The 24,452-nt window shown below is 35.4% G+C and overlaps 1 protein-coding gene and 1 pseudogene across 2 annotated transcripts; both read left to right on the forward strand.

Moving 5' to 3' along the window:
* Positions 1-389: 389 nt before the first annotated feature.
* On the forward strand, positions 390-3,671 carry LOC149562921 (outer envelope pore protein 16, chloroplastic-like). 2 transcript variants are annotated; one of them, XM_089826367.1, is made up of 7 exons: positions 390-525; positions 609-800; positions 2,030-2,081; positions 2,181-2,212; positions 2,312-2,345; positions 3,034-3,101; positions 3,197-3,671. In XM_089826367.1, exons 2-7 carry the CDS (start codon positions 636-638, stop codon positions 3,341-3,343), a joined length of 498 nt encoding a protein of 165 aa, XP_089682493.1. In that variant the 5' UTR covers positions 390-525; positions 609-635; the 3' UTR covers positions 3,344-3,671. The 2 variants fall into 2 exon arrangements, with proteins under 2 accessions (XP_089682493.1, XP_089682494.1); XM_089826368.1 differs by having other exon boundaries at positions 394-525; positions 596-800.
* Positions 3,672-6,883: 3,212 nt separating this feature from the next.
* LOC149562922 (metacaspase-1 pseudogene) lies at positions 6,884-15,352 on the forward strand (annotated as a pseudogene).
* Positions 15,353-24,452: the final 9,100 nt, after the last annotated feature.

Raw genomic sequence — 24,452 nt, forward strand, 5'->3', positions numbered from 1 at the left:
AAAAATATGAAATAAAAATATATTTAAGAGCCCATAAAAAATCAAGTCTTGCTGAGTGTAAGACTAGAACATCCATAGAAAAAATATGAAATAAAAATAACAATCAAATATAATAAAATCATAAGATATAAATTTAAGACATAATGTATATTAAAAGCTTAACATTAAGGAGACTTCAGTACATCAGATGATGGAAATGCATTATACTAGACTACGCTAAATCAAAAACTGAGCATATTGATCCCAAAAGTCCAGAGTTGGAAAAGGGGAAAGTAGTCTTCTTCAATGCGCTGCAATTCATCACATGTTAATGGCGGTTATTGCATGAGTAAGTTGTGGCAGGCAATGCCACCTCTAAAGCTACGTGTCATTTCATGCAATCCCCAAATTCTACACATCATACAGTTATCTTCCCCTTTTCTTTATGCCTTCTGTTTCCCGCTCCCACAATCCCCTTTCTTAATCACCGTCCTTCGCTCTCTGCTAATCAAATCGAAGTGAATCCTCAGCTCTTCCGATTATCAGGTAAGATAAGGTCTATCATATTTGTTAATTCGTTTTCGCTGCGAGGCTTTATTTAGATCAGCATTAGCAGTACTGTATTGCAGGCAAGCACCATTTGAGCTAATTTAGAAATGGCAAAGGAAGCAATGCACAATTCAAAGGATGCAATGTATAGAACAAAGGATGCTATATATGATTCTCTTGATGAACACAAGGGACACAATGTGGATGTTCTGGTGGATCTGGGTCACCCCCTGGTGAATCGTGTGGTCGATGGGTTTATCAAAGTGGGTGGGGTAAGTTATATTTTGTTCTCAAATCCGGTAGTTTGTCATGATTTCACAAATTTTAGATGCCACTGATTGTGTTTTAATGGTCGGTTGTTCTAAAATGGTGGAAATAGTACTCATGGCTACAAGAATGTTGCATAGTTTAGAGTCTCTGTTTTGAGTTTCATTATCCCTTACATTAGAATAATAGCCTTTCTTTCTATAATTTACTGTAATGTTCCATAGTTTTGAATCTCTGGTTTGAGTTTAGGAGCTGTTGATTGTGCCATGCTATAATTTACCCAAAGTAATTTTGGTTTTTGGCGGTTTGATCTTAATGGTGGGAAATGTACTCATGGCTAGAAGAATGGTGCATAGTTTAGAGTCTCTGGTTTGAGTTTCATTATTACTTACATTAGAATAAAACCCTTTCTTACTATAATTTACTGTAATGTTTCATAGTTTTGAATCTCTGGTCTGAATTTAGGTGCTGTTGGTTGTGCTCTGCTATAATTTACAAAAGAAATTTTGGTTTTTGGTTGTTTGATCTTTAATGGCGGGAAATTTACTCATGGCTCCAAAAATGTTTTAGAATTTTGAGTCTCTGGTTTGGGTTTCAACATCTCTTACATTACAATAATACTCTTCAATATATATTAATATGATGTTTCATGGTTTTGAGTCTCTGGTTTGAGTTTAGAAACTGTTGGTTGTGCGTTACTATAATATAAAGAGTTTTTTCGGTGGGTTGATTTTAAAATGGTGGGAAAGTTACTCATTATTCCAAGAATGTTGCATAGTTTTGAAACTCTGGTTTGAGTTTGAAAGCTTTTGATTTTGTTTTGGTATATTTAAAAGGAGGATTTTTTGGTGGGTTGATTGTACAATGGAAAGTACCCATTGTTCCAGGAATGTTGAATAGTTTTGAATCTCTGGTTTGGGTTTAATCATCACTTCCACTAGAATAGTACTCTTTTTCAATATAAATTACTATAATGTTGCCTAGTTAATCTCTGGTTTGAATTAGAAAGCTGTTGATTGTGCTTTTCTATAGTTCATCAAATTATATTATTTGGTTGGTTGATATAAACTGGTACAAAAGCACTCCTGGCTCGAAGAATTTTCATGGTTTTGACTCTCTAGTCTGTGTCTACCATCACTTACAATAAGATAATGCTCTTCCTTTTATTTTAAAACTCTCTGCCTTAATTTTATGAAGTGTATGTTAGCTTTGAATCTGATATTCTTTGGTGCAGGTTGGTGCTCTGAATGCTGCATCTCAAGATGCCTACAAGTTGGTCTTACAAGGTGATATCTATAGAACAGATAATAAATTTTAATATGGGATATTTATTAGGTATTGTGTTCTTTTCCCAATTAGCTGATTAGCGATGTTGAATATTGCAGAGGAAGCCAACAAATCCTCCATGGAGTGCATGGTACAAATATTTAGTTCTTAAGTTTCCCCACTTTAATATATTTGATGTATACTGCTCCCAGGTGAAACTAATGTACATTTGGGATTTGACTGTTTTCAGGTTCAAAACATGGGCAAACAATCTTTGCAATGGGGTGAGTGTAAATGTTCAATACACTTGTTTAGACACCTTGTTAGTGACATAGTTTGATTTTTCATTTGATGATCATTATAATCATTTTTCATTTCTGAATAAAAATGATGTGGGTAGACATCAATCCTCAGTTCTTGGCCATTATAAACATTTTATTTTTGAATAATGGTTTTCTTGGGCAAACCTCATCTTCATGTTCTTGGCCATTAGAAGCATTTTTTAATATAAAAATGATTTGGGCAGACATCAATGTTCAGTTACTGATTATTTTAGACATCTTTTGCGAAAAAAATGTTTCGGGCAAAACCTCAATCTTGAAGTTTTTGGTCATTATAAGTTTTTTTTAAATATAAAAAATGATATGGGCAAACACCAATGTTATCTTCAAGTTCTTGGTCATTATAAGTTTTTTTTCTATATAAAAAATGATATGGGCAAACACCAATGTTCAGTTCTTGATCATTATATAGGCAACTTTTGGGAAAACAAAATCTAATGGGGAAACCTCAATCTTCAAGTTCTTGGTCATTATAAGCATTTTTTGTAAATTTAAAAATGATTTGGGAGCAAACATCAGTGTTCAGTTCTTGATCATTATAGGCAACCTCTGAAAAAAAATGGTTTGGGTAACATTATATTTATGATTGTCATTGTAATCAAATGAAATAATTTGTTGTTGTGCATTGAAGGGCTGGTTGCTGGAGTGTACTCGGGAACAAAGTATGGTATGCAAGAAGTAAGGGGCGTCCGTGATTGGGTGAGAACAATATCTAAATTTTTAATGGGTTTTATTCTTCATTAGTATTTAGAATCTTCAATGGAGTGGAAATGTAAGATTAGTGTAAATTGCAGAAAAATGCATTGGTGGGAGGTGCTGTAGCAGGTGCTGCATTATCTCTGACAGAGACAAATCCAAGGCATGATCGTGTTATGCAGGCAGCAATAACAGGGGCAGCTCTTGCAACTGCTGCTGAGCTTCTTAGGAATCTTACCCATTGATCTTATTTCTTGTTCAGACTCATTTTCTTGGTTATGTTATGCGCCACACACCATTTCAGAATAATTTGAGCCATTTTCTTCTGTCTGTAAACCAGTGTTGTGTCCATTAGATAGGGCCTTCAAATGTTACACTTGAAAACAAATTGTGTAGATATTATGTCTGCAAATGTTGTACCACAGTCGATGTCGATTCATCATTCAAGGTCACAAGATGGCCACAAAAATTCTTTCTTTTGATGTATGGAGATAAATTTTTGAGCTTGAATTTTATGTTCTGTGAGCATTAATGTTTTCCTGAAGTATTAAATATATTTCTTTTGTTTCAAAACTTGAATTTTGAGATGTTGAATTCAAATCTAAATTTCGTGAAAATTCACATCATATTTTCATTTGTACTCACAAGTTTACTTTAAAATTTAATTTTAAAAAACCACTTTAAATTTGCATTATTGTTGTACTGACAAGTTCTTTTTTTGAAAAATCACTTCATATATTTTCATTTAGGTGATGAATTCAAAAGTAATTTTGAGTAAAATTCAATGTTTTTGAGTAGTGGATCCCTTACTTAGGTGATACTCGTGTGTTCTCACAAAAACAATTTGCATTTTGGATTTATCTCACAAAAACATTTGCATTTTGGATTATCTCACACTCAGAAAAGCATTTTGGAATGGTGAATACATTTTGTATTTTTATATTTTCATTTAGGTGATGTTTACAGAAGTAGTTCGAGTAAAATTCAATGTTTGAGTGGTGGTGGTTTACAAGAATTTATTATCTTTTATCTAGCTGATTTTTTACCTTTTATCTAGGTGATTTTCACCTTGTATCTAGGCGGATTTTTCACAAAAGTGAAGCATTTTAGATTTATTTGGATCTTACGTTCACAAAAGTTAAATATCTTAGAAGGATATTTTCATTTAGGTGAAGCAAAGCATTTTAGATTTTTATGATCTTATCCTCACAAAAGTTAGGATTTTAGATTATGCTCACCAAAGTTAAATAGGTGAAGCAAAGCATTTTTTATCTTATGCTCACAAAAAGTTAGATATCTTAGAAGGATATTTTCACATAAAAGTTAAAAGTTAAATATCTTAGAAGGATATTTTTTTTCCATTTAGGTGAAGTAAAGTATTTTATATTTTTTTTACAAAAGTTAAATATCTTAGAAGAATATTTTCATTTAGGTGAAGCATTTTGGATTTTTATATTTTTATTTAAATGATTTTTTTGATCTTATGCTCACAAAAGATATCTTGAGGCTTACTTAGAATTCTTTATATCTTATGCTTACTTAGACGTCTTTTAACCTTACAAAAGTAAAATATTTAGACTTTTTTTTGACCTTACGAAAGTAGTTTGAATATCTTGATGCTTAGACATCTTTATGCTTACTTTATGCTTACTCAGACTTCCAAAAAGAGGGGTTAAAAATTTATTAAGATAGAAAGGAATACAACAAGGAGAGCTCAACAAGGAGCTCGATCTTGAGCAATAAGATCATTAAATTCTTGCACCATCTCAAACGACAGTTGTCTCCTATCCCTAATATTTCAACCCGAATCATGACTAGAAGCCCATTTGGCTAAACAATCAGCAGTTCTATTCCATTCAAGAGGAATATACGTGAACCTAATGAACTAAGGTTCACTAAAAAGAGGAAGAGAAGAAAAGAATCTATTTAGACTTCTTTTGTTTGGTTTTTGATTGGTTTTTGAGAAATTTCTTATGCTCACAAAGAGTGGTGGTTTTTGAGAAATTTTTGATGCTCACAAAAGTTAAATATCTTGATGCTTACTTAGACTTCTTTTGATCTTTTGATCTTACAAAATAGTGGTGGTTTTTGAGAAATTTCTTATGCTCACAAAAGTTAGATATCTTGATGCTTACTTAGACTTCTTTTGACCTTACAAAATTACTTTTGAGTAAGATTCAATGTTTGTGGGGAGTCATGGTTTTTGAGGAATTTATAAATTCAATGTTTGTGGGGAGTCATGGTTTTTGAGGAATTTATCCCTTATCTAGGTGAAAATTCGATGCTTTTGAGCAGTCATGGTTTTTGAAATTGTGATATTGTGATACATTTAAAAGTGAAAATTTGGATTCATTTAGGTGATGTTTACAAAAAGTAGTTTGAGTAAAAAAAAATTCAATGTTTGAAGAGTGGTGGTTTACAATAATTTATCTTTTATCTAGGTAATACTCACAAAAGTGAAGCATTTTAGATTTTTTTGATCTTGATGCTCATAAAAGTTAAGTACCTTAAATCTTACTTAGACTTATTTTGACTTTTTGAAATATTCTAACAAAAATATACTAATTATTTTTTATTAAGGAAAATAGGTTTTGAAGGGTGCCTAAACTTTTTACAATTTTTTTTTTCAATGGAGCCCTAATAAAGAGACTACGTAAAAAAGAAGAAATAGGTTCCCGTCCAACAAAGGGGGACTAGGGTGGCCCTATAGATAACACAATGTGTTTCTACCACCGATTACAACTTAAAACAATTAAGACCTCCTACCCCTAAAAGAGAGAGAACTAAGAAGACGGTTCAAGGAATGATGGGAATGTTTGAATTTTTTGTCTTTAACCTTTGTCCAACCTTCCTCCATCCAAGAAGCCTCCTTCTCCCAAACCAAAGCTTCACCAATTGACCCAACCAGAGAAGTAGGTAAGATCTCATCCAAAACATTGGTCAACGGATCTCGAACTGTAGAGGAAGGGCAATCCGTTGCCACCATATCCCCCAATGACTCAAGATCTGGACCAACCAAAACAGGGCAATTGTCACCCTGAGCACCCACAAACTAGGGGACATCCTTAAGGGCAACATCTTTAAGGACTGAGTAATGCTAAACCAAAGCCCTAGGCCATCAAGTGGGTCTTTTCTTTGATTTCCTAACTTCTGCAGGGTAGCGCATAGCAACATGACCAGTCTTGGAACAGACTCTACAATGGAAAAGAATTCCGTCATAGTCTAAAGTCTAAATCCAAGAACCATTAGGGGCCTCAAGTTTGATCTTCTTAGGTAGGCCTTGCAATGTATCCACCACAAGGATGCGAGCATAAGTAGAATGCAGGATACTAGAAGATTTGGAATCCACTATTTGGAAGTCATCAATGGCATCTCACACAACTTTAGGAACCAAATCCATCCATAGGTGAAGGGGGAGATTATGGAGTCTAACACAGAGAGGCAAATGAGCAAATGATTCTATTGCAGGATCGAAACCCTCGTGCCAGGGTTTGGTAAACAGAGGGTAACGATTCTCCAATTGAAGTGGTTGCATAAAATAGTCCTCCTGTCTTCAACATCATCAAATTTAATGATGAAGAAACCCCTAGCCATAGGGAAAATATGGATAGATTATGAAATCAAAGGTTCCCATTGCTTGTAAATCCAAGCGTGAAGAGCTTGAAGTGAAGGCCAAAATCCCTAGATTTTAAAGATAGCAGCTTCGAGAGAAGTCCACAGCCGTGAGAGAGATTTCATCAGTGATTTCATCATCCAGAACCAATCGAATCGGATAGCTAACCGCAATGGGATTCAACACCAAGGACAAAAGACACTCCGTCACAGGAACCCCTAAACCATGGAAGGTAGCCTTGAACGCAACCACATCTGCAAAGGATTTTCCCCCAGTAGGACAGACATTGGAAGCTGGCCAAAGTGGAACCCCCAAGGAGCTGCCAGAGGGGCCCTGGACTGGGTGCAGAGCATTGGGTAGAACAAACGTGTCAAGTGGGAGCACAAGATTTTAAAAATGTAGAGCAGGAGCTAGAGCACAGTCAAATACAAATCTATGAAAATCCTTGACATAAGAAAAAAAAACAAAAACAAAAACAACGTTGAAACATTGAAACATTTTATATTTATTAACTTTTTTGGAATACTTGAGTTGGTGTTTGAAAATGTTACCGATTTCTAATTACCCTAATGAGAACAAAACACATCTAGGGGCAGCTAACTCCCATTTTAAACATGCCCATTTAGACACCAGGCCAACTATAAGGCATGACCCTTCTTCTTCTTTAGGCTCTGCAAAACCTAGGTGGGTGGACCTATAGATTCTTTATATGGTACCAGTTATCAAAGCATACATTGAATCTAATATGAAGCAGATAAAACCCTTATTTCTCCTGATAACTCATGAAATAACATCAATCTACAGTAGTTAAATGCAGATCTAGAAATCTCATAAGCTGAGTGAGGGTTCAACTTTTATAGCTCTTCAACATGAAGGGAAAAAGATTGACTTATTGAGAAAAGACAACATGTCCAATATGCAGCAAAAAACTTAATGATCCTACAATTGACCAGTGCCTTATCCATTAGGGAAATCTTATACTCTAGAATTATGCATCCTTAAACATCAATCAACATATGGAATATGTTGAGTCATTCATGTTCGGTCTGTTCACCTTATGAATCAGACAACAATATCCAATATAACCCCATACTTTCATACATCCTTCTTAATGAATTTGCAACCTTGTCTGAAACCACAAGCAATTATATGACTCCTTGAGTCAGAGGCAAGCAAACTTCAAAACATACAACCGGGGAATTGCAAATAGGTTCAAGCTCTTTGTTCTTGAACATATAAAATTACAAATTCAACAAGAAAGGAGACAAAATTATATTGAAATTCAAAACCTTCTGCACATTGTATTTACTTCCTTGAAATAAGTACATTAGAAATGCATAAAACAAGATACAAGACCACACTACTATATCAAAACTATCTATGAAATCCATATGCTGTTCATACCAGATATGTTGGGTGTGTGGCTTTCACAGCCTGAGAAGAGCTCTAAGAACTGGAAAATAGAAAACCAACCAACAACCCTTTCTCTAGCCCTAGGATCTCACTTAAATACTGTGAGATGCAACAAGCTTTAGGCGTAGAGAACTGACAAGTGTCTCTTACAAAAGATATCACCAGTTTATAATAGAAAAAGAAGAAGAATGATTAACATAACATCACGTCGATCAAATATTCTCCTATAGGCTCCTTTCTGTGACAACTTTTTGCTGATTTGGCTTTACCACTGATTTGTTGTGTGCGCAACTGCTAAGACCGCCCCATCAATGACAAAATAAACTCTGAAAAATACTCACTAACCTAGGCCCATGGGTTTTGTCAAGATGACTACTGAATGAGAATCATCTTTACTTCCCACTCTTTACTGATCATGCCAGGCTTCAAAAATAATAGAATCATTACTTAGCATGTAGTACAGAAACCGAAAAACAATGTGGCTATTAAAAATAACAAAATAGGGATCCTCTAATCCCCAGCCACGTCTGCTTCCTTAACCAACTTCCTGCCAAAATTTTTCATCCACTGACACAAGAAGGGGGTACGCACACAAAAAATGAAAAAGACTATACCCAAGAGTATAAAATCTTCCTCACCCTCTTCCAAAACTATGCACAGGGTCTCATATATTTCTGCTACCCTGGCATCAAACTAAGATGCTTTGAAAATTTGTTTAAAAGATGATGTTATTGCTGAAAAGGTTGTTAGCTTACCAAGTCTATTCCTTGTTCTTCTTACCACCTTGGTGACTTGACTACGACACCTAATTACTAGCTTTCCTCTATCAAAAAACCATACACATGCATATGAAGCTAACCATTTTCCTTTTGCGAACCATCCTTTGAAAGTAAATAAATCATTTTTCAAAATATCAGTGCCCCAGAACCAATTACTCTTAACGAGCAATCCTTCCGCTATCCATACCCTCAGACTTAGTCAAATCTTTAGAAACATCTTTTGAATAAATCACCAAGACTGAAAAATGCAGAGACTATGGTATACAAACTTACCTGAAGCTTTTTCTTTTTATCTCTATAACTCTGCACTTTATCCTTGAGCCAACTACTTGACACTCATGCCAAATTTATCTCAATCCCAGCAGTAATTGTTTCTGTTTAGAGGTGACTCATGAATTTCTACTCACACAAGTTAAAATTGGGAAAATCTTACCTGTTACACTCTGTTCTTAACTTTCACACGCGAAGGTTTTCAAGTCTCATTAATGTGCAAAATGACACCACCTTCAATAGTAAAATATGTGCCGTCGATCTTGAAGATCTTACAAGTCAAAACTGTGAACATGATGACTTCGAAATCCACTAGACAAGCTGGTCCGAAATAACCCAATCATAATTAGCCATGTGTGCAATTCCTCTTTTAGTTGGCGCTTCTTGCTTCTAAGAAATGCAAATGTGCAAGAGCCATAGATCTGAATTGAATCAACAACCTGAGTCCACCCCACGTGTCAGGCTTGCGCATTCCCACATTTCTTATCTTGTGAGCATCTTCAAAAAGCGAAAATGCACTGACCGTTAATTTGACTAAGATCAACGGTCGGGAAAGATCTGTGTAAGCTCATAAGGTAGGACTTGATATCATCGGGGACACGTGTTTTTATGACGCATTCTCTCTTTCCTTAATCTCCCTGCATGTTGATAAAGCAGGCCAACACCCTCCGTCAATCTAAAGAAGATCAATGGTTGATGAAAAATTGCTCAATAACCATTGCACTATTCCTTTATCACAAAACACGTGGCATTTCAAAATGGCTTGACTCGGTCAATTGCAATACATGTCCACAACCTGTTTACCTACATTATTAAAAACATATTGAGATTAAACAATGCGGGAAAACACTAGCCCTTGATGCTGGCTTAAATCGATGGTGATTCAAAATTTCAATATTTGGCGGCCCACTACAATGATCCTGACCAATGAGAAATCACCTTTTATTGCACGTGCTCTGAAAAACCTGACCGCGACATTCAAAACTTTGGCGCCCATGACATCGTTACTTCCACGCTTGGTTCCACTATGCCACGTGTCGCAAAGTGGCATTCTCGCAGTATTTATCCACCTCGCATCTTGAAAATGCGGGTATGCCTCATCCGTCGATCTCTCACAGATCGACGATGTTCATAACTTGTTCTCTTCACTCGTACGAATACCCCCTTGTGTCTTCACAAGGGACAGATGTCACTTATGCACTTGCTCGCTTTGTTTAAACCATGCTCATCTTCATCTTGCGGGTAAGCAACATCCGTTGATCTACCCAAGATCATCGGTGAGTCAAACTTTGAATTATCTTGGACCCATGTAATCAGACTGTGCTACATGCCCACTTCGCGCTTCCCTGCATTTTGTAATAGCCTCGCATCTCGAAAATGTGAGAATGCAGGGTCCGTTGATTTGAACAAGATCAACAATTGCCGAGACTTGCATGGTAAGTTTGAAATGAAAACTCTCTTAGATTTTAAAACCACATAAACCATGATTACCTTAAACTTAAAACAGGTTTAATCAACATTATTTCATACTTGCCTAAGGTTTAAAAGGCATGCCCTGAGCAAGAAATTGAGAAGGGGCTAAAGGATTTCAAAAGATGTGGTAATTTGAATAAAGTAATAGGTTCTTGACTGGATTCTGCATATTAATTGGGGTAGAAAGCAGATTTAGTATTGGTTCAAAATAAGAATTTGTCAGATAACTCAAAACGACAAATTATTATCATGGAATGATTAGGCAAACTGAATGAAAGTTATCAGAAACACTGAACACCTTAAGGGCTTTAAAGGTACAGTCAGTTACACAAGCATTTATGGAGCTTGATTTATCAAATTATTTGAAATGGGACTAAAATGAAGCATATAATTTTTCGTCCCAACAACTCTAACACAAATATACTAATTGTTTTTTAAGTAAACCTTGAAGCATTTTAGATTTTTTTTGATCTTGATGCTCACAAAAGTTAATTACCTTGAGGTTTACTTAGACTTCTTTTGACTGTCCTTTTGGAATACTCCAATACAAATATACTAATTCTATATAAAAGTAAACCTTGAACTTCTTTTGACTTTCTTTGATGCTTGCTAAGATTTCTTTTGACCTTTTGGAATATTCTAGCAAAAGTATACTAATTGTGTCTAAGTGATGTTCACAAAATTTAGTTTAAAAAGTAAAGCAGATACTACTACTTCTTTGGAGATATTGTAATACTACTTTGGAGATTTTAGAATACTATTCCATGAAATTCTTTGGACATATTGGATTACTACTCCAAACCTTGAACTTCTTTTGATTTTCTTTGATGCTTGCTAAGACTTCTTTTGACCTTCTGAAATATTCTAGCAAAAGTATACTAATTGTATCTAAACGATGCTCACAAAAGTTAAAAAGTAAAGCACATATTACTTCTTTGGACATATTGGAACACTACTCCATGATGTTGGATTTTTATATTTTCATTTGGATGATGTTTACAAAAGTAGTTTGAGTAAAATTCAATGTTTGAGGAGTTGTGGTTTACAATAATTTATTATCCTTTATCTAGGTGATTTCTCACACAAGTGAAGCAATTTATAATTTTTTGATCTTATGCACACAAAACTTAAATACCTTGACACTTACTTAGACTTCTTTTGACCTTACAAAAGAAGTTTGAGTAAAATTCAATGTTTTTGAGGAGTGGTGGTTTTGAGGAATTTATCCCTTATCTAGGTGAAATTGTGGTACTAACAAAAGGGAAACATTTTGGATTTTTATATTTTCATTTAGGTGATGTTTACAAAAAGTAGTTTGAGTAAAAATTCAATGTTTAAGGAGTGGTGGTTTACAATAATTTATCCTTTATCTAGATGATACTCAACAAAGTGAAGCATTTTAGATTTTTTTTATCTTGAAAGTTAAGTACCTTGTGTTGGGACTCAAAACTGCATCCATGATTTTGAGTACCATTCTAAAAATTGAGCCCTATAAGCACTTTAAATGCATGTGTACCCGACTATCTCTTGTAAGACCTATGAAGCGTTTAATGTTTCTAAAACTTTGCATTCAGTATATGCATGCATCTTGTATTGATAAATTTATATTTTGAGACTTTTTGTGAAGCTTCGTTTTGAGCATTGTTCAAACTACATTTTTGCCTAAGTGTTAGACAATGATAGGAGTCCTAGTTTGCATTTGAATATCTTGCACCCGATTATGTTTCACAACTCAATGCTTTGAGAATGTTTAGTATGCATATTAGAGAATCTATATTTCATATTTCAAGTTGTTTCAATTTGTTTTGACTAGGTTTTGAATCCCTCAAAGTTGGTTGTTTACTGTTGTCATGTTGATGCAAATTGTTCAAAATTCTGGGAGGCATTGTTTGATTAGTTATAACTCTGACCCAGTTGACCAAAATGAGAAAATTCCTTTTGCATTGCATTCTAGAGGTCAAATAGATGATAAGTTTTAGATTTGAGCTTATGCCAAATCCATTTGACTAGTTTTCAAACATGATTCCAAATGAAATTTATGATGTTTTACTGGTGTCAAAGTGCAAATTGATTGGTAGCCCTGTTTGGGATGTCACAACTCTGAATCCATGGTAGATGAGACCAAATGGATTATACCACTATGTTCTACTCTTAAAATACTTAGTGTGCTAGTTTTCAAGTCTTGATGAATCTGTCTGCACACTTGCCTAGGTCCATTCCATTTGTGAAAATAACTATTATGTCATTGTTCCCAGTTCTACAAATCGAAGTACCTCACTTTGAATGCTCACCAAATTGGACCAATTATTTGTCAAGAGTACAAATCATATATTTGTACTCCCATTGTGATAGTGAACTAATGCCCTAGTTTTTGTGCCCCCAAGCGTCCGTTTGTCCTATTTTCGAAGCCAAAACCAAACACACTTTATTGTTTTCTGACATGTTTGTTTGTAGGTAGTTTGAAAGTCATAAATTTGATGGTCAATATCTTTTGACCCAAGTGTTGTCTTGACACAAGATCTAATAGGGTGCAAGAATGTGGAACAAATAATCAATATGTTTGATTTCATGGCTTAGTTAGGTATTTCAATTAGTTTTAAAAGCCAGTCTCAGAGGCTTTTGGGTAGAAAGTTACAGTTTGCATGGAGGAGTAAAGTGAGTTTTTAAATGATGCAACTATGATCAAATTTGATTTTAATCGATGCTGGGTTATTAATGAATCAGTTCAAGGGTCAGGTGTTTTAGTTTGAGGTTTTTTTAGCCTTGCCCACTTTGGGGCCCGACTAATTCCATTAGATTAACAGAACATCACAAGAGCTAGTTATGTCTAAGGAAGCTACAATTTTTATCATTAAAGTATCACTTCATATTACATTTAACTTTTCAAATCTAATGGATCTATGGGGATCATACACATAGTTAAAAAGGGAGAATTAAGTATACCTAAGATTCACTTGATGATGTCTACCTTATATTAGTCATCTAATGAATCTTTTTTTCTGAAAAAAACAATGCTTGGGGTAAATATGTCACATACTTTTCATTAGAGGAGGGAGTAGCTAGACTTGGTGATTTATGCATGTAGGAGGCATAAACACAAGAACCATTATATGTAAGGACTTACCTTTTGATCTGTGCAATTCCTTTGGTAAACTGTATACCATTATTATGATAGTGCTCTCAATGAAGAATATGGCTGAATCCATTTGGAGGGAGAAATGGCTCAATGCTCTTAGTCTGGAACAATGATATTGTGACATTTTCTTACACATGTATCATACACACAAGATACATTGATGATTTTAAAAATATGTGAATTACTCTTAGGATCCACCATTGTGTATGCAGAAGCTCACTCTAAAAATGTTTTTCTTCTTAACATGAATCACTACCAATATTTGTGTTAGTGAAGAGTATTTTAGCATCAATGAAATAGAGTTAAATATTACTAAGTGGAGAATGATGTGAGCATTGACTGTGACCTTTTTAAGGAAGCAATGATAGGTTTTAGTGTTATGTGTGATTGTGCTAAGTGTGTATAGAAAGCGGGGAGTGTTTTCATCTTTTTCATATGGCTATGGAGACCTACCCATAATCATTGAAGTGACAATGTGTGGGAGAAGTTTGAATTCAAAAGGATGAAGTTAGGAAAAACACCTCTGATCAGCGTGAGAAAGGAACTGTGTGTTCTCCAAATGAAACTAGAGCAGCACACGTAAAGAAGCCTCCTCACAATTGAAACCAAGGGATTGATCAAAGTCATTGATACTTTACCCACTTGGACCCCTTTTTCATTGTGCTACACATCATGGACAAATGATCTCATGAAATTATCTATAGTGAAGTGGCATAATTCATAAACAATACTCATCTAAATGAATGAGGTTATTGCAGATGCTCCTTATGCAATCAATGAAGAGTTTATGAACAAATTGTTAAATGAGTATAAGATTAATTTCATCATACATGGAGGTAATCCATGATTACTTCCAAACGATAGTGATGTTGATACACTTGATAAGAAGGTTGGACCATATAAATAGATAAAGCAAATAGAAGGTGTATCGAGCACTAATATTGTTGTTTGAATGCTTCTTTGTGTTAGAGACATGCCCAATAGTGAGAGTCATAATCATACTTCTTTATAATGACAGTTTAGTCATGGGTCACAACAAAGAAATCACTCTAGAGATGAAATCGATGGATTTGATGAAATTCTCCTTCCTCTTGACTTTGAAACACAAGGAATGATTTTTGATGATGAAATTAATGCAACAATAGTTTGACCTCTTCCTCCAAGTGTTAGGCTTCATGCATTTATTGATGCTTATCATAGTGGCAGAATGTTAGACTTGCCTTTCTCGTTCTGACTAAACAAGAATGGGCAGTTTGTGTGGGAGGATCATCACCCACAGACTAGTGTTTGGAAAGGAACAAATGGTAGGGAAGCCATTTCCATTGGTGGATGTGATGACAACCAAACTTGTACTGATACATTGGCTCTATGAAAAGTCACTCCAATTAGGGCTATGCCATTTTGCTTTATTTAAGAAATTGGGAGAGGATTTAGAACAAATTATGGAAGTCTTCTGGATGCAATGTGTAATACCATCCATGAAATAGGGGGAAGTTCTGGTGGCGGTCCTATGACTAGTCTGATCACCATGTTTTTAATTGCACATTGGGTAGTTGACATTTCCTTTTGAGGTTTATATACCAAAGTACCTCTAATGCAAGTGTCTTAAGAGAGACAAACCTTTAAGGCATTGAACTCATGCATGTGGGGCCCTCAACCAGAAGGTGGGTATTAATAATATTTTGAATCAAATAATATGTGGAATACCTTGACAAGCAGCTGACATGGAACCATAATGATGAATTAGACAATGACAAGTGGCACTTGGGCAGCCAATCATAACATGACATGTGGCACAAAAATTGAGGAGAGATGATGTGGCACCGAGCAAGATCAATGACATAAGATTGCGATAGTGGTAGATCTAATGATTGCCACATTCCTGCATTTCAAAGATGCTTGCTCATTAACAAATGCAAAGAAGAGATAATTTTCCATGTGTCATTAGTGATGATGTGGCATCGAGACAGGAGCCTTCACTAGATTATGACATGTGGTAGATTTGACAGCTGGTGCTTGCCCACAATTTGAAGATGCAAGGCAGTTAAGGAATGTAGGGAAATGACAAGGTGCCATGTGACAATGGGCCCAGGTGAGTGATGATGTGGCACCAAGTAGGAGCAACCAATCAAGTGATGCCACATGGTGATGACATGGCAATGTTCCCAATAGGCTGATGATGTGGTGGTGACCATACATAGAAGATCCAATGGGGGGCCTCCACGTGACAGTGTATTAGATGACAACTGGTAATGCATGGACCAATTAGAGGGTACCACATGGCACCCAGTGATGGAGTGAAGGTTAGACCAATCCCATACTATCACATGTCAAGCCTAGTCAAAGCAATTTGACCTAGATGGAGGAAAAAGAGAGAAATTTCAAGTTTTTCAAAATTGCATTTTTAATATTTTCCTCAAGAAAGCATGTGGAGGGTCATTTAAATTAAAAGATGTTATAATATAAAGTTTTGACTATGGGAAAATGTAAATTTTTGCAAAATGCAGACTTATAAGTCAGTTTCTGAACTTGATCTTCAAATGGATATTTTGGGCATCTTTGATAAGCCAACATAGGACTATAATATATCAATGGAAAGGGTTCAAATTGAACTTTCCATATTTGTAGTTTTTCTTTGCACAGGAAACAATGTATTTGAGATATTTAAGGTTTTTTCCCAGGTACTTATTTTTCAATCATATTTTGGTAGGGCGGTTCAAACTTGGTTTCTAGTGAAATGGTAAACTAGGTGCATGCCAAAGTTAGTAGGGATGTAGTTAGTGATGTTTTTACACCTTTAAATTAGTTTAGTAAAGGATTTATCAGCATTTTAAATGCATATCTAATGTTTTTATTAGAATGAGGTTTCTCATCACTTGGAGAAGATATTTTGAGTTTGTTGAAGCTTACTAATGAGATTCGTCTCAGATTTTAGTTGTAAAGAGAAGAGAGATGCTTTGTAGCAACAGGGGATAGAGATTCACGTGGAAATTTGTCACTTCCAAATCAGATCTAGGATTTCTTTCTTCTGCTATATCTTTATCTTTTCTTTCTTTTTCTATGGTTGGTTCTAGTCCATTGGATATTTTCACTACTGTGATACCACAAGGATGGTTCTAGTTTGGAAGATTTTCCATTGTTGTGATTCCACTATTTCTTTAGCATTCTCTCTTGTATGAACATTAGTAAAGCTAATATAGATAGTTCTGGTCTATTCAATGATTTTATGAGTTATTTACATGCATTTTAACTGTATTGTTTTAAAGAAATGAATATAAGGAACAAAAAACTTCTTAGTTTCATTATGATTCTCATCTCCTATCTCTATTATCTACAATGTTTTATGGTTTAGGAACAAAGAAATTAAACCCATTTACAACTCTTTAAGGTTGTATGTCTTATGTGTTTTTCTATTGGAACAAAGAGCCAAGTAAATGCTTAATATATTTGATAGGGTTTCTGGTTACATGAGAAGGATGTTTCATGAGTATGAGTCTTTATGAACACTGATGCTAATTCACAAGTGGTAAGATAGATATAATATCTTGATATATGGAATATGTCATTGATATCATGGATGTATGTGCATGATTTATGGAACAATCCAATAGTTAAGGCACTAATTAGCTACAAGATTAACATGCTCTTGTTGTTGCATATTTGGGTTTTGTTGATATCAAACTTTAATCAATTATCCATTTCCCTTTCTATTTAAAAGTTGAAAGGATGCCCTCACTCAGCTTGTGGATTTCATAGGTTCCTTGAAATTTGCTACTACATACCTTTATCATTGCATAAGTATAGGAGAAATAAGGGTTTTATCTGCTTTGTCTAGATTTGTTTGTATGCTTTGAAACTGATACCATATAAAAGAATCTAAGGTACACCCACCTAGTTCTTGTAGAGCTAGAAGAGAAGAAGAAGTATAGCCTTATAGTTGGCCCCAATGTCTAAAAAAGTATGTTGAAGATGGGAATTAGCTACCCCTAGATGTATTTGTTCCTATCATTGGGTTATTAAAAAACTATTAATTTAGGAGCCAAAAAAATGGTGACTTTGCTAGGGAAGTATTGAATCTAAAAGAGAGATTCGATACAATACATTTGGAAGAAAGGCATGTGAATTTTTCTACAACAGTACAGTTGTGAGTTATTTTCCACTTCTTTTCTGAAGATTCATGTCTCCTAGTAATGTTTTATCTAGGACATAGTATTTTGAGAGTTGAATGTAAAATTTCATTATTACTAGTGATTTCATCTTCAATCAGTTCACTTGGGTAATATTGATGTAGGAGCATCTTGGGTTTGCTTGGTGACTACTTTGGAATTCATGGGAGGAGGCTCAATAGTTTCTTTGGAGGGTTCTTGGACTGGTGCTCAACATGGTCTGAGAGCTTGGCATGGTCTATGGAGCTCGACATGGTCTATTGCACTCAACATGCATTGGAACTCAGCAATGCTTGTGGGAGCTCGACAATGCTTAGTTTTACTGGTGCTTGGCTTGGTCTTGGTTTTGGTTTTTGTAGGTGCCGAGTTGTTTGTGAGCTGACTTTTGGAATTTAATTTATGTACGAGTATTTAATTTGTGTTGTGGCCGACTTGTGGCTCAACATATATTTAATGAGGGGTTTATTTTAATTTGTAATTTCTAGGCCGACTTGTGGCTTAGTTGGGTATAAGTAGGGGGTCTTGTGGAGTCTTTTAGTGATTCATTCATGGAATGATTCATTCAGAGGAGGAGGAGTGAGTGTGGGAGAAATTGAAGGGTGAGTTTTCTTGAGTCTATGGACATAGCACCAAATGTGAAGCAGTTTATAGTAGAATTGTGGTAGAGTTGTGAGTGTTTGGACAGGGCACTAAATGTGAGGTAGTTTACACTTGGATCTTGGATAAAGTTGTAGAAAAGATAGTGGCTATGATTTAGAAACAAGGAGATTGCTTGGTGGGCTTGTGAGCACAAGTTGAGATCTTGGAGGTTTCTACTAGAGTGTGGATCTGGACTAGCAAGTGTTTGGGTTGGATCTTGAGGGATCTTGCAAAATTGTTGTTGTAATTGCTTTGTATTTGGTCATAACTGGGAAGGCCTTACAATCTAGCACATTGCATGTAACAATTATTTTATGAATAAATTATTATAATTTGGTATCAAATCTTGTATTTTTATTCTGTTTACACTATGTGGTTGTAAGTTGGGGGCTAGGACATATTCTTTGGGGATTCTCTAGCCTTGCACTATGTCAAGTGGTATTAGAGCGAAGGTTGTTCTTGAGCATGTAGATAGATTGTCGAGAAGTAGATATGAGTTGATCTTGATCTGATGATGGATTTTATTTCTAGAGTCCTAGATCTCTTGGTTGTGAGGTGGTAGATTGTGGTTCTAACTTGCAATTGCAGAGGGCTTGTAGATGGATTGATGGATTCAAAGATGGAAGATTGATCTTGTTGAGGCATGATCGTAGAGAGTTTGTGGATTTCAGATATTTGGTCTTGGACTTGTGATGTGGTTCCTGATTGTTCATGCAAGGTGACAAGTTGCGATCTCACTTGCAAATGATTTGAGGTTTATCAAAAGGAATGTGGGAAGAATTTTTCGCAAAGGGTTTACAAAGATCTTGTGAGATGGATTCGAGAGGATTGGACCCTAGGATGATTGTGAATCTCCATGATGTGGTGAAGAGGAGGTTTTGTGAGATGTTTTCTTGGTTTGAAACTAGTTTGGCTAATCGAGTTAAGGATGGGGTGAGGAAAGAATTCCACAAATGCTTTTGGAGTTGGAGTCTACCAATCTAAAAGAGAGTTATCTGGCCAGTTAGAAGACTTGTTCGAGAGAGAAGATGGCATCGCAAGGTCGAGGTGGAAGAGGTTGGTTTTGTTGATCAATTTGTGAAGTTTGATACAAAATTTATAGAGTAGGTGGAGTTTGTTGTTGAGGATATTCCTAACCTTATTAATGTTAGGATAGAGGTTGGTTTTCATGATCGATTGGCTGAGTTTGACATGAAAATTGTAGAGCACTTGGTCATGGATGATCCGATCGCTATTGGTGATGAGTTGTGTGTTGCAGAGCATCTTGTTATGAGAAATGAGATTGCCAGTGTTGTGAGTTTGGCATGTGTTGATGGAGATGTACATATTGCTACTGATGTGGAGTTTGTTACTACTAGTGTGGATTCACTAGTTGCTAATGTGGATGAGGGTTTTTTGTTGAAGCATTATGTTCAATTTATTCCTGGGAGTGAGCATGCTAATTGGATTATTGAGATTTTGGTGTTTGATAGAATGATGCAAATGTGGATGATGCGCATATTAGTTTTCTTGTCCCTGTTGGAGTGGAAGCCTTTGGTGAAGATGACAATGGTTGTTGATCTTTCTTTGGGCATCAAATTGTGGGACACACTTTTCTATTTACCTAGGGAGTATGATGTAGGAGCATATTGGATTTGCTTGGTGACTAATTTGGAGTTCATGGGATGAGACTCAGTAGTTGCTTTGGAGGGTGCTTGCACTAGTGCTTTGCATGCTCTAGGAGCTTGGCATGGTCTTGGAGCTTGGCATGGTCTAGGAGCTTGGCATGGTCTATGGAGCTTGGCACGGTCTATTGCACTTGGCATGCATTGGGACTTGACAATGCTTGTGGGAGCTTGATGATGCTTGGTTTTACTAATGCTTAACTTGGTCTTGGTTTTTGAAGGTGTCGAGTTGTCTGTGAGCCAACTTTTGGCATTTAATTTATGCATGGGTATTTAATTTGTGTTGTGGCTAACTTCTAGCTCAACATATATTTAATATGAGAGGTTTATTTTAATTTGTAATTGCTAGATTGACTTGTGGCTTAGTTGGGTATAAGTAGGGGATTTTGTGGAGTCTTTTAGTGATTCATCCATTCAAAGGAGGAGTGAGTGTGGAAGCAACTAAAGGGTAAGTTTTCTTGAGTCTGTGGATAGAGCACCAAATATGAGGTTGTTTACAACAAGATTGTGAGTGTGTGGATAGAGTGTCAAATGTGAGCTAGTTTACACTTGGATCTTGGATAAAGTTGGAGAAGAGCTAGTGGCTATGGTTTAGAAACAAGAAGATTGCTTGGTGGGCTTGCAAACACAAGTTACAATCTTGGAGGTTTCTACCAGGGTGTGGATATGGATTAGCTAGTGTTTGGGTTGGATATTTAGGGATCTTGTAGAATTGTTATTATAATTGCTTTGTAATTGGCCATAATTGGGAAGGCCTTACAACCCGGCACATTGCATGTAACTATTATTTTATGAATAAATTATTGTACTTTGGTATCAGATCTTGCATTGTTATTTCCTTTCCACTATGTGGTTGTTTACTAGGGGTAGGACATCTCCTTTGGGGATTCTTTGGCCTTGCACTACATCAAATGTTTCAAAGTGTTGTTGTAAAATTAAAGTCAAAATTAATCAAAGGTTTTCTCTCTTTTTTGTGTTTGATGATTTGCAATTTTTACAAGTTGAAGGTTTAGTTTAGATTTGTCAAGTGATGAATGATGTTTTAAATATTTCTCACAATTGTGAGTGGCGACTCTCTAAAGATCTCTGTACTAGTGCAAATTGGTTTTATTAAATGTTTTTCAAGGATTTTAAGCTTAGTTGTTCACATCTGAAAGTTTTGTAAGAAGATCTCGGCAAGAAAGTAGAAGATATCAGTTCTTAATTTACGTTTAAGTGTTGTATGCATCTTCTCTTCTAAGAATTTGAATGTTATGTTAGGATTAAACCATGAATAGAAATAAAAATCACATGCAAGTATAACCAATAATAGAAAATAATAGATCACACAAAAAAGAACACAAGACACCAAGATTTAACATGGTTTACCCAATCCATGGGCTACGTCCGCCAAACAACAAGTCTAATATTATTATGATCGATTGATTACAACTTGATTACAATCTATAATCCCTTATAGCTCAATACTGCCACAAGAACCAATTTTTGCATCACCACTATGAAACAATCCCTAACCCTAACCCCTTTTATACAAGTATTTTTATGTCGCTTTAGGGTGAAAACATGTCAGCCATATGTCAGCCTGATCAATCACCACAAACTAACAATATCCCACTTGAGGACTAATCAGACTCCACACTAGACAACAATCTCCTACTTGGAGACTAATCATGTATCAATACCGCTACCACATGGGGCTCCCACTAGATCAAACCACCCTGGACTCTGTTGTTCTTGTATTCATGTTCAATCTAGAAGACCAATTGAAGTTGAAGAGGAGTTTAGCTTGTTACTACCTTTGTAAACATATATGTTGGATTGTCATCAGTATGTATCTTGTCCAACTTTAACTATCCATCCTCCAAAATTGACCAAATGAAATGGTACTGCAACTGAATGTGTTTTGTCTTTGAATGTAGAGCTAAGTTCTTGGCAAGATGAATTACACTCTGGCTATTAGTAAACAAATAATTATCCCTATGAGGGTCTCCCAATTCTTCCAAGAAGAACTAAAGCCATATCATCTCCTTTGATGCCTTTGTAGAAACAACATACTTTTCCTCTATAGTGGATAAAGCATTAATCTTTTATAACCTAGAAACCTAGCACATGGCTGCTCCACCACAAAACCTATAATACTCTACCTGGTATCCATATCCCCTACCAAATTTGATTCAACATAGCCCTATAAATTAGTAGTAGAGCCCTCAAAGTGTAAATACTTATTGGATGTTCCTCTCAAATATATGAGAATCCACTTGACTGCATTCCAATGGTCAATTCCTGGATGACTCATATACCTGCTAATGACTCCCACTACATGTGAAATATATGGCCTTGTACATACCATAGCATAAATCAAGCTTCCTACAACTAAAGCATAGGGTACCTTGGACATCTTATCCTCTTCTTCCTGTGTCTTGGGACACATCTCATTAGTCAACTTCAAATGACTAGGTAAAGGTGTGCTGACAGATTTAGCATTCTCCATAGAGAAATGTTGCAACACCTTCTCAACATAATTAGCCTGAGATAGTGTCAATTTTTTGTTCTTCCTATCTCTACAAATCTTCATGGGAAGGATTTGTTTTTCTAGCCCCAAATCCTTCATAGAAAATGCATGTGGTAACTAACATTTCAACCCCTTAATCTGATCCATGTTAGACCTAGCTACAAGCATATCATCAACATATAAACATAAAATAATGTAGCTTTCATCATCCAACCTCTTAAAATAAACACAATGATCTAAATGACACCTACTATATCCATGCCCATGCATAAAACTATCAAATTTTAAATACCATTGCCGAGGTGCCTGCTTCAAGCCATATAAACTTTTCTTCAATTTGTACACTAAGTTCTCATCATCTTTGACCTCAAATCCCTATGGCTGAACCATATATATCTCTTCATCCAAATCAACATGAAGGTAGGTTGTTTTAACATAAAGCTACTCTAAATGAAAATCTTCAGTAGCCACAATACTTAAAATAATATGGATAGAAGTCATTTTAACAATAGTAGAAAATATCTCATCAAAATCAATTCCTTTTTTCTATGCAAATCCTTTCACAACTAACCTAGCTTTAAATATTTTCTCACCTCCATCCTCTTCTTTTAACCTATAAACTCACTTATTTTGTAAAGGCTTTTTACCTGTAGGCAATTTGCATAAATCCCAAGTCTTATTTTTTAACAAAGAGTCCATTTCTTCTTTCATTGTAGATTCTCACTAAATCTTAGTATCCACCTACACAACTTCATCATAACATTTAGGTTCACTAGCATCAGTAAGTAAAGTAGAATACAAAGAGGGAGAAAATATTTCTAGAGGTCTAATTTGCCTTGTTGATCCTCTAACATTCATTGGTGTGTGTGGTATTTTTTGTTACGGTTGTTGCACATCATGAGGAATGGCTAGAACATCATCTTTTCGAGTGTCATCCAACACTACATAATCATCTTCTTTCTTCTCATGTTGTTGCAATAGATCTTTGTACAACACTTTTTCATTGAGTATGACATCTCTACTTCTTACAATTTTATGATTTTCAAAATCCCAAAGCCTATAATCAAATTCATTAATGCCATATCTAACAAATACACATTTCTTTGACTTAGCTTCTAGCTTGGTTCTATTTTCAAAATCTATGTGAGCAAATGCTTCATAACTGAAGGTTTTGAGAAAAGAATAACTCACCTTCTTACCATTCCATGCTTCCTCTAGAATGCCACAACCCAAAGGAGTAGAGGGACCTCTATTAATCAAATATACAATAGTATTGATAGCCTCTTTCCACATGTGTAAGGGCAACACAACATACAACCTCACGCTACTTGCACACTCCATTCTACCACTCCATTTTTCTATGGAGTCTTTGGAATAGTTTTCTTTCTATGAATACCATTAGTAGAGCTATAATCTTCAAAATCATGATTGCAATACTCACCACCATTATCAAATCTAAGACATTTTAATTTCTTGCTAGTCTCATTTTCAACCAAGTATTTCCATTTCTTAAAAGTTTGAAATACATCAAATTTCTATCTAAGGAAATAAATCCATACTTTTCTAGCTGCATCATTAATAAATGTAATATAATAATGAGAGCCATCAAGGGAAGATACCTAAGTTGGTCCCCATACATATGTATGCACAAGCTCTAATTTCTCCTTTTTGTTTTCCTTCCCAGCCTTC

Source organism: Cupressus sempervirens, chromosome 4 (genome assembly GCF_028749045.1).
Source record: "Cupressus sempervirens isolate cs-2001-9-10 chromosome 4, ASM2874904v1, whole genome shotgun sequence".
Lineage (NCBI taxonomy): Eukaryota > Viridiplantae > Streptophyta > Pinopsida > Cupressales > Cupressaceae > Cupressus > Cupressus sempervirens.

What these genes read in the sequence shown, in the direction of transcription:
- LOC149562921 (XM_089826367.1), top strand. Translation starts at nt 636, where the DNA reads ATGGCAAAGGAAGCAATGCACAATTCAAAGGATGCAATGTATAGAACA. An exon ending in GGTTTATCAAAGTGGGTGGG is followed by an intron (nt 801 to 2,029) that starts GTAAGTTATATT and finishes TCTTTGGTGCAG; the next exon opens with GTTGGTGCTCTGAATGCTGC. An exon ending in TAAGGGGCGTCCGTGATTGG is followed by an intron (nt 3,102 to 3,196) that starts GTGAGAACAATA and finishes TGTAAATTGCAG; the next exon opens with AAAAATGCATTGGTGGGAGG.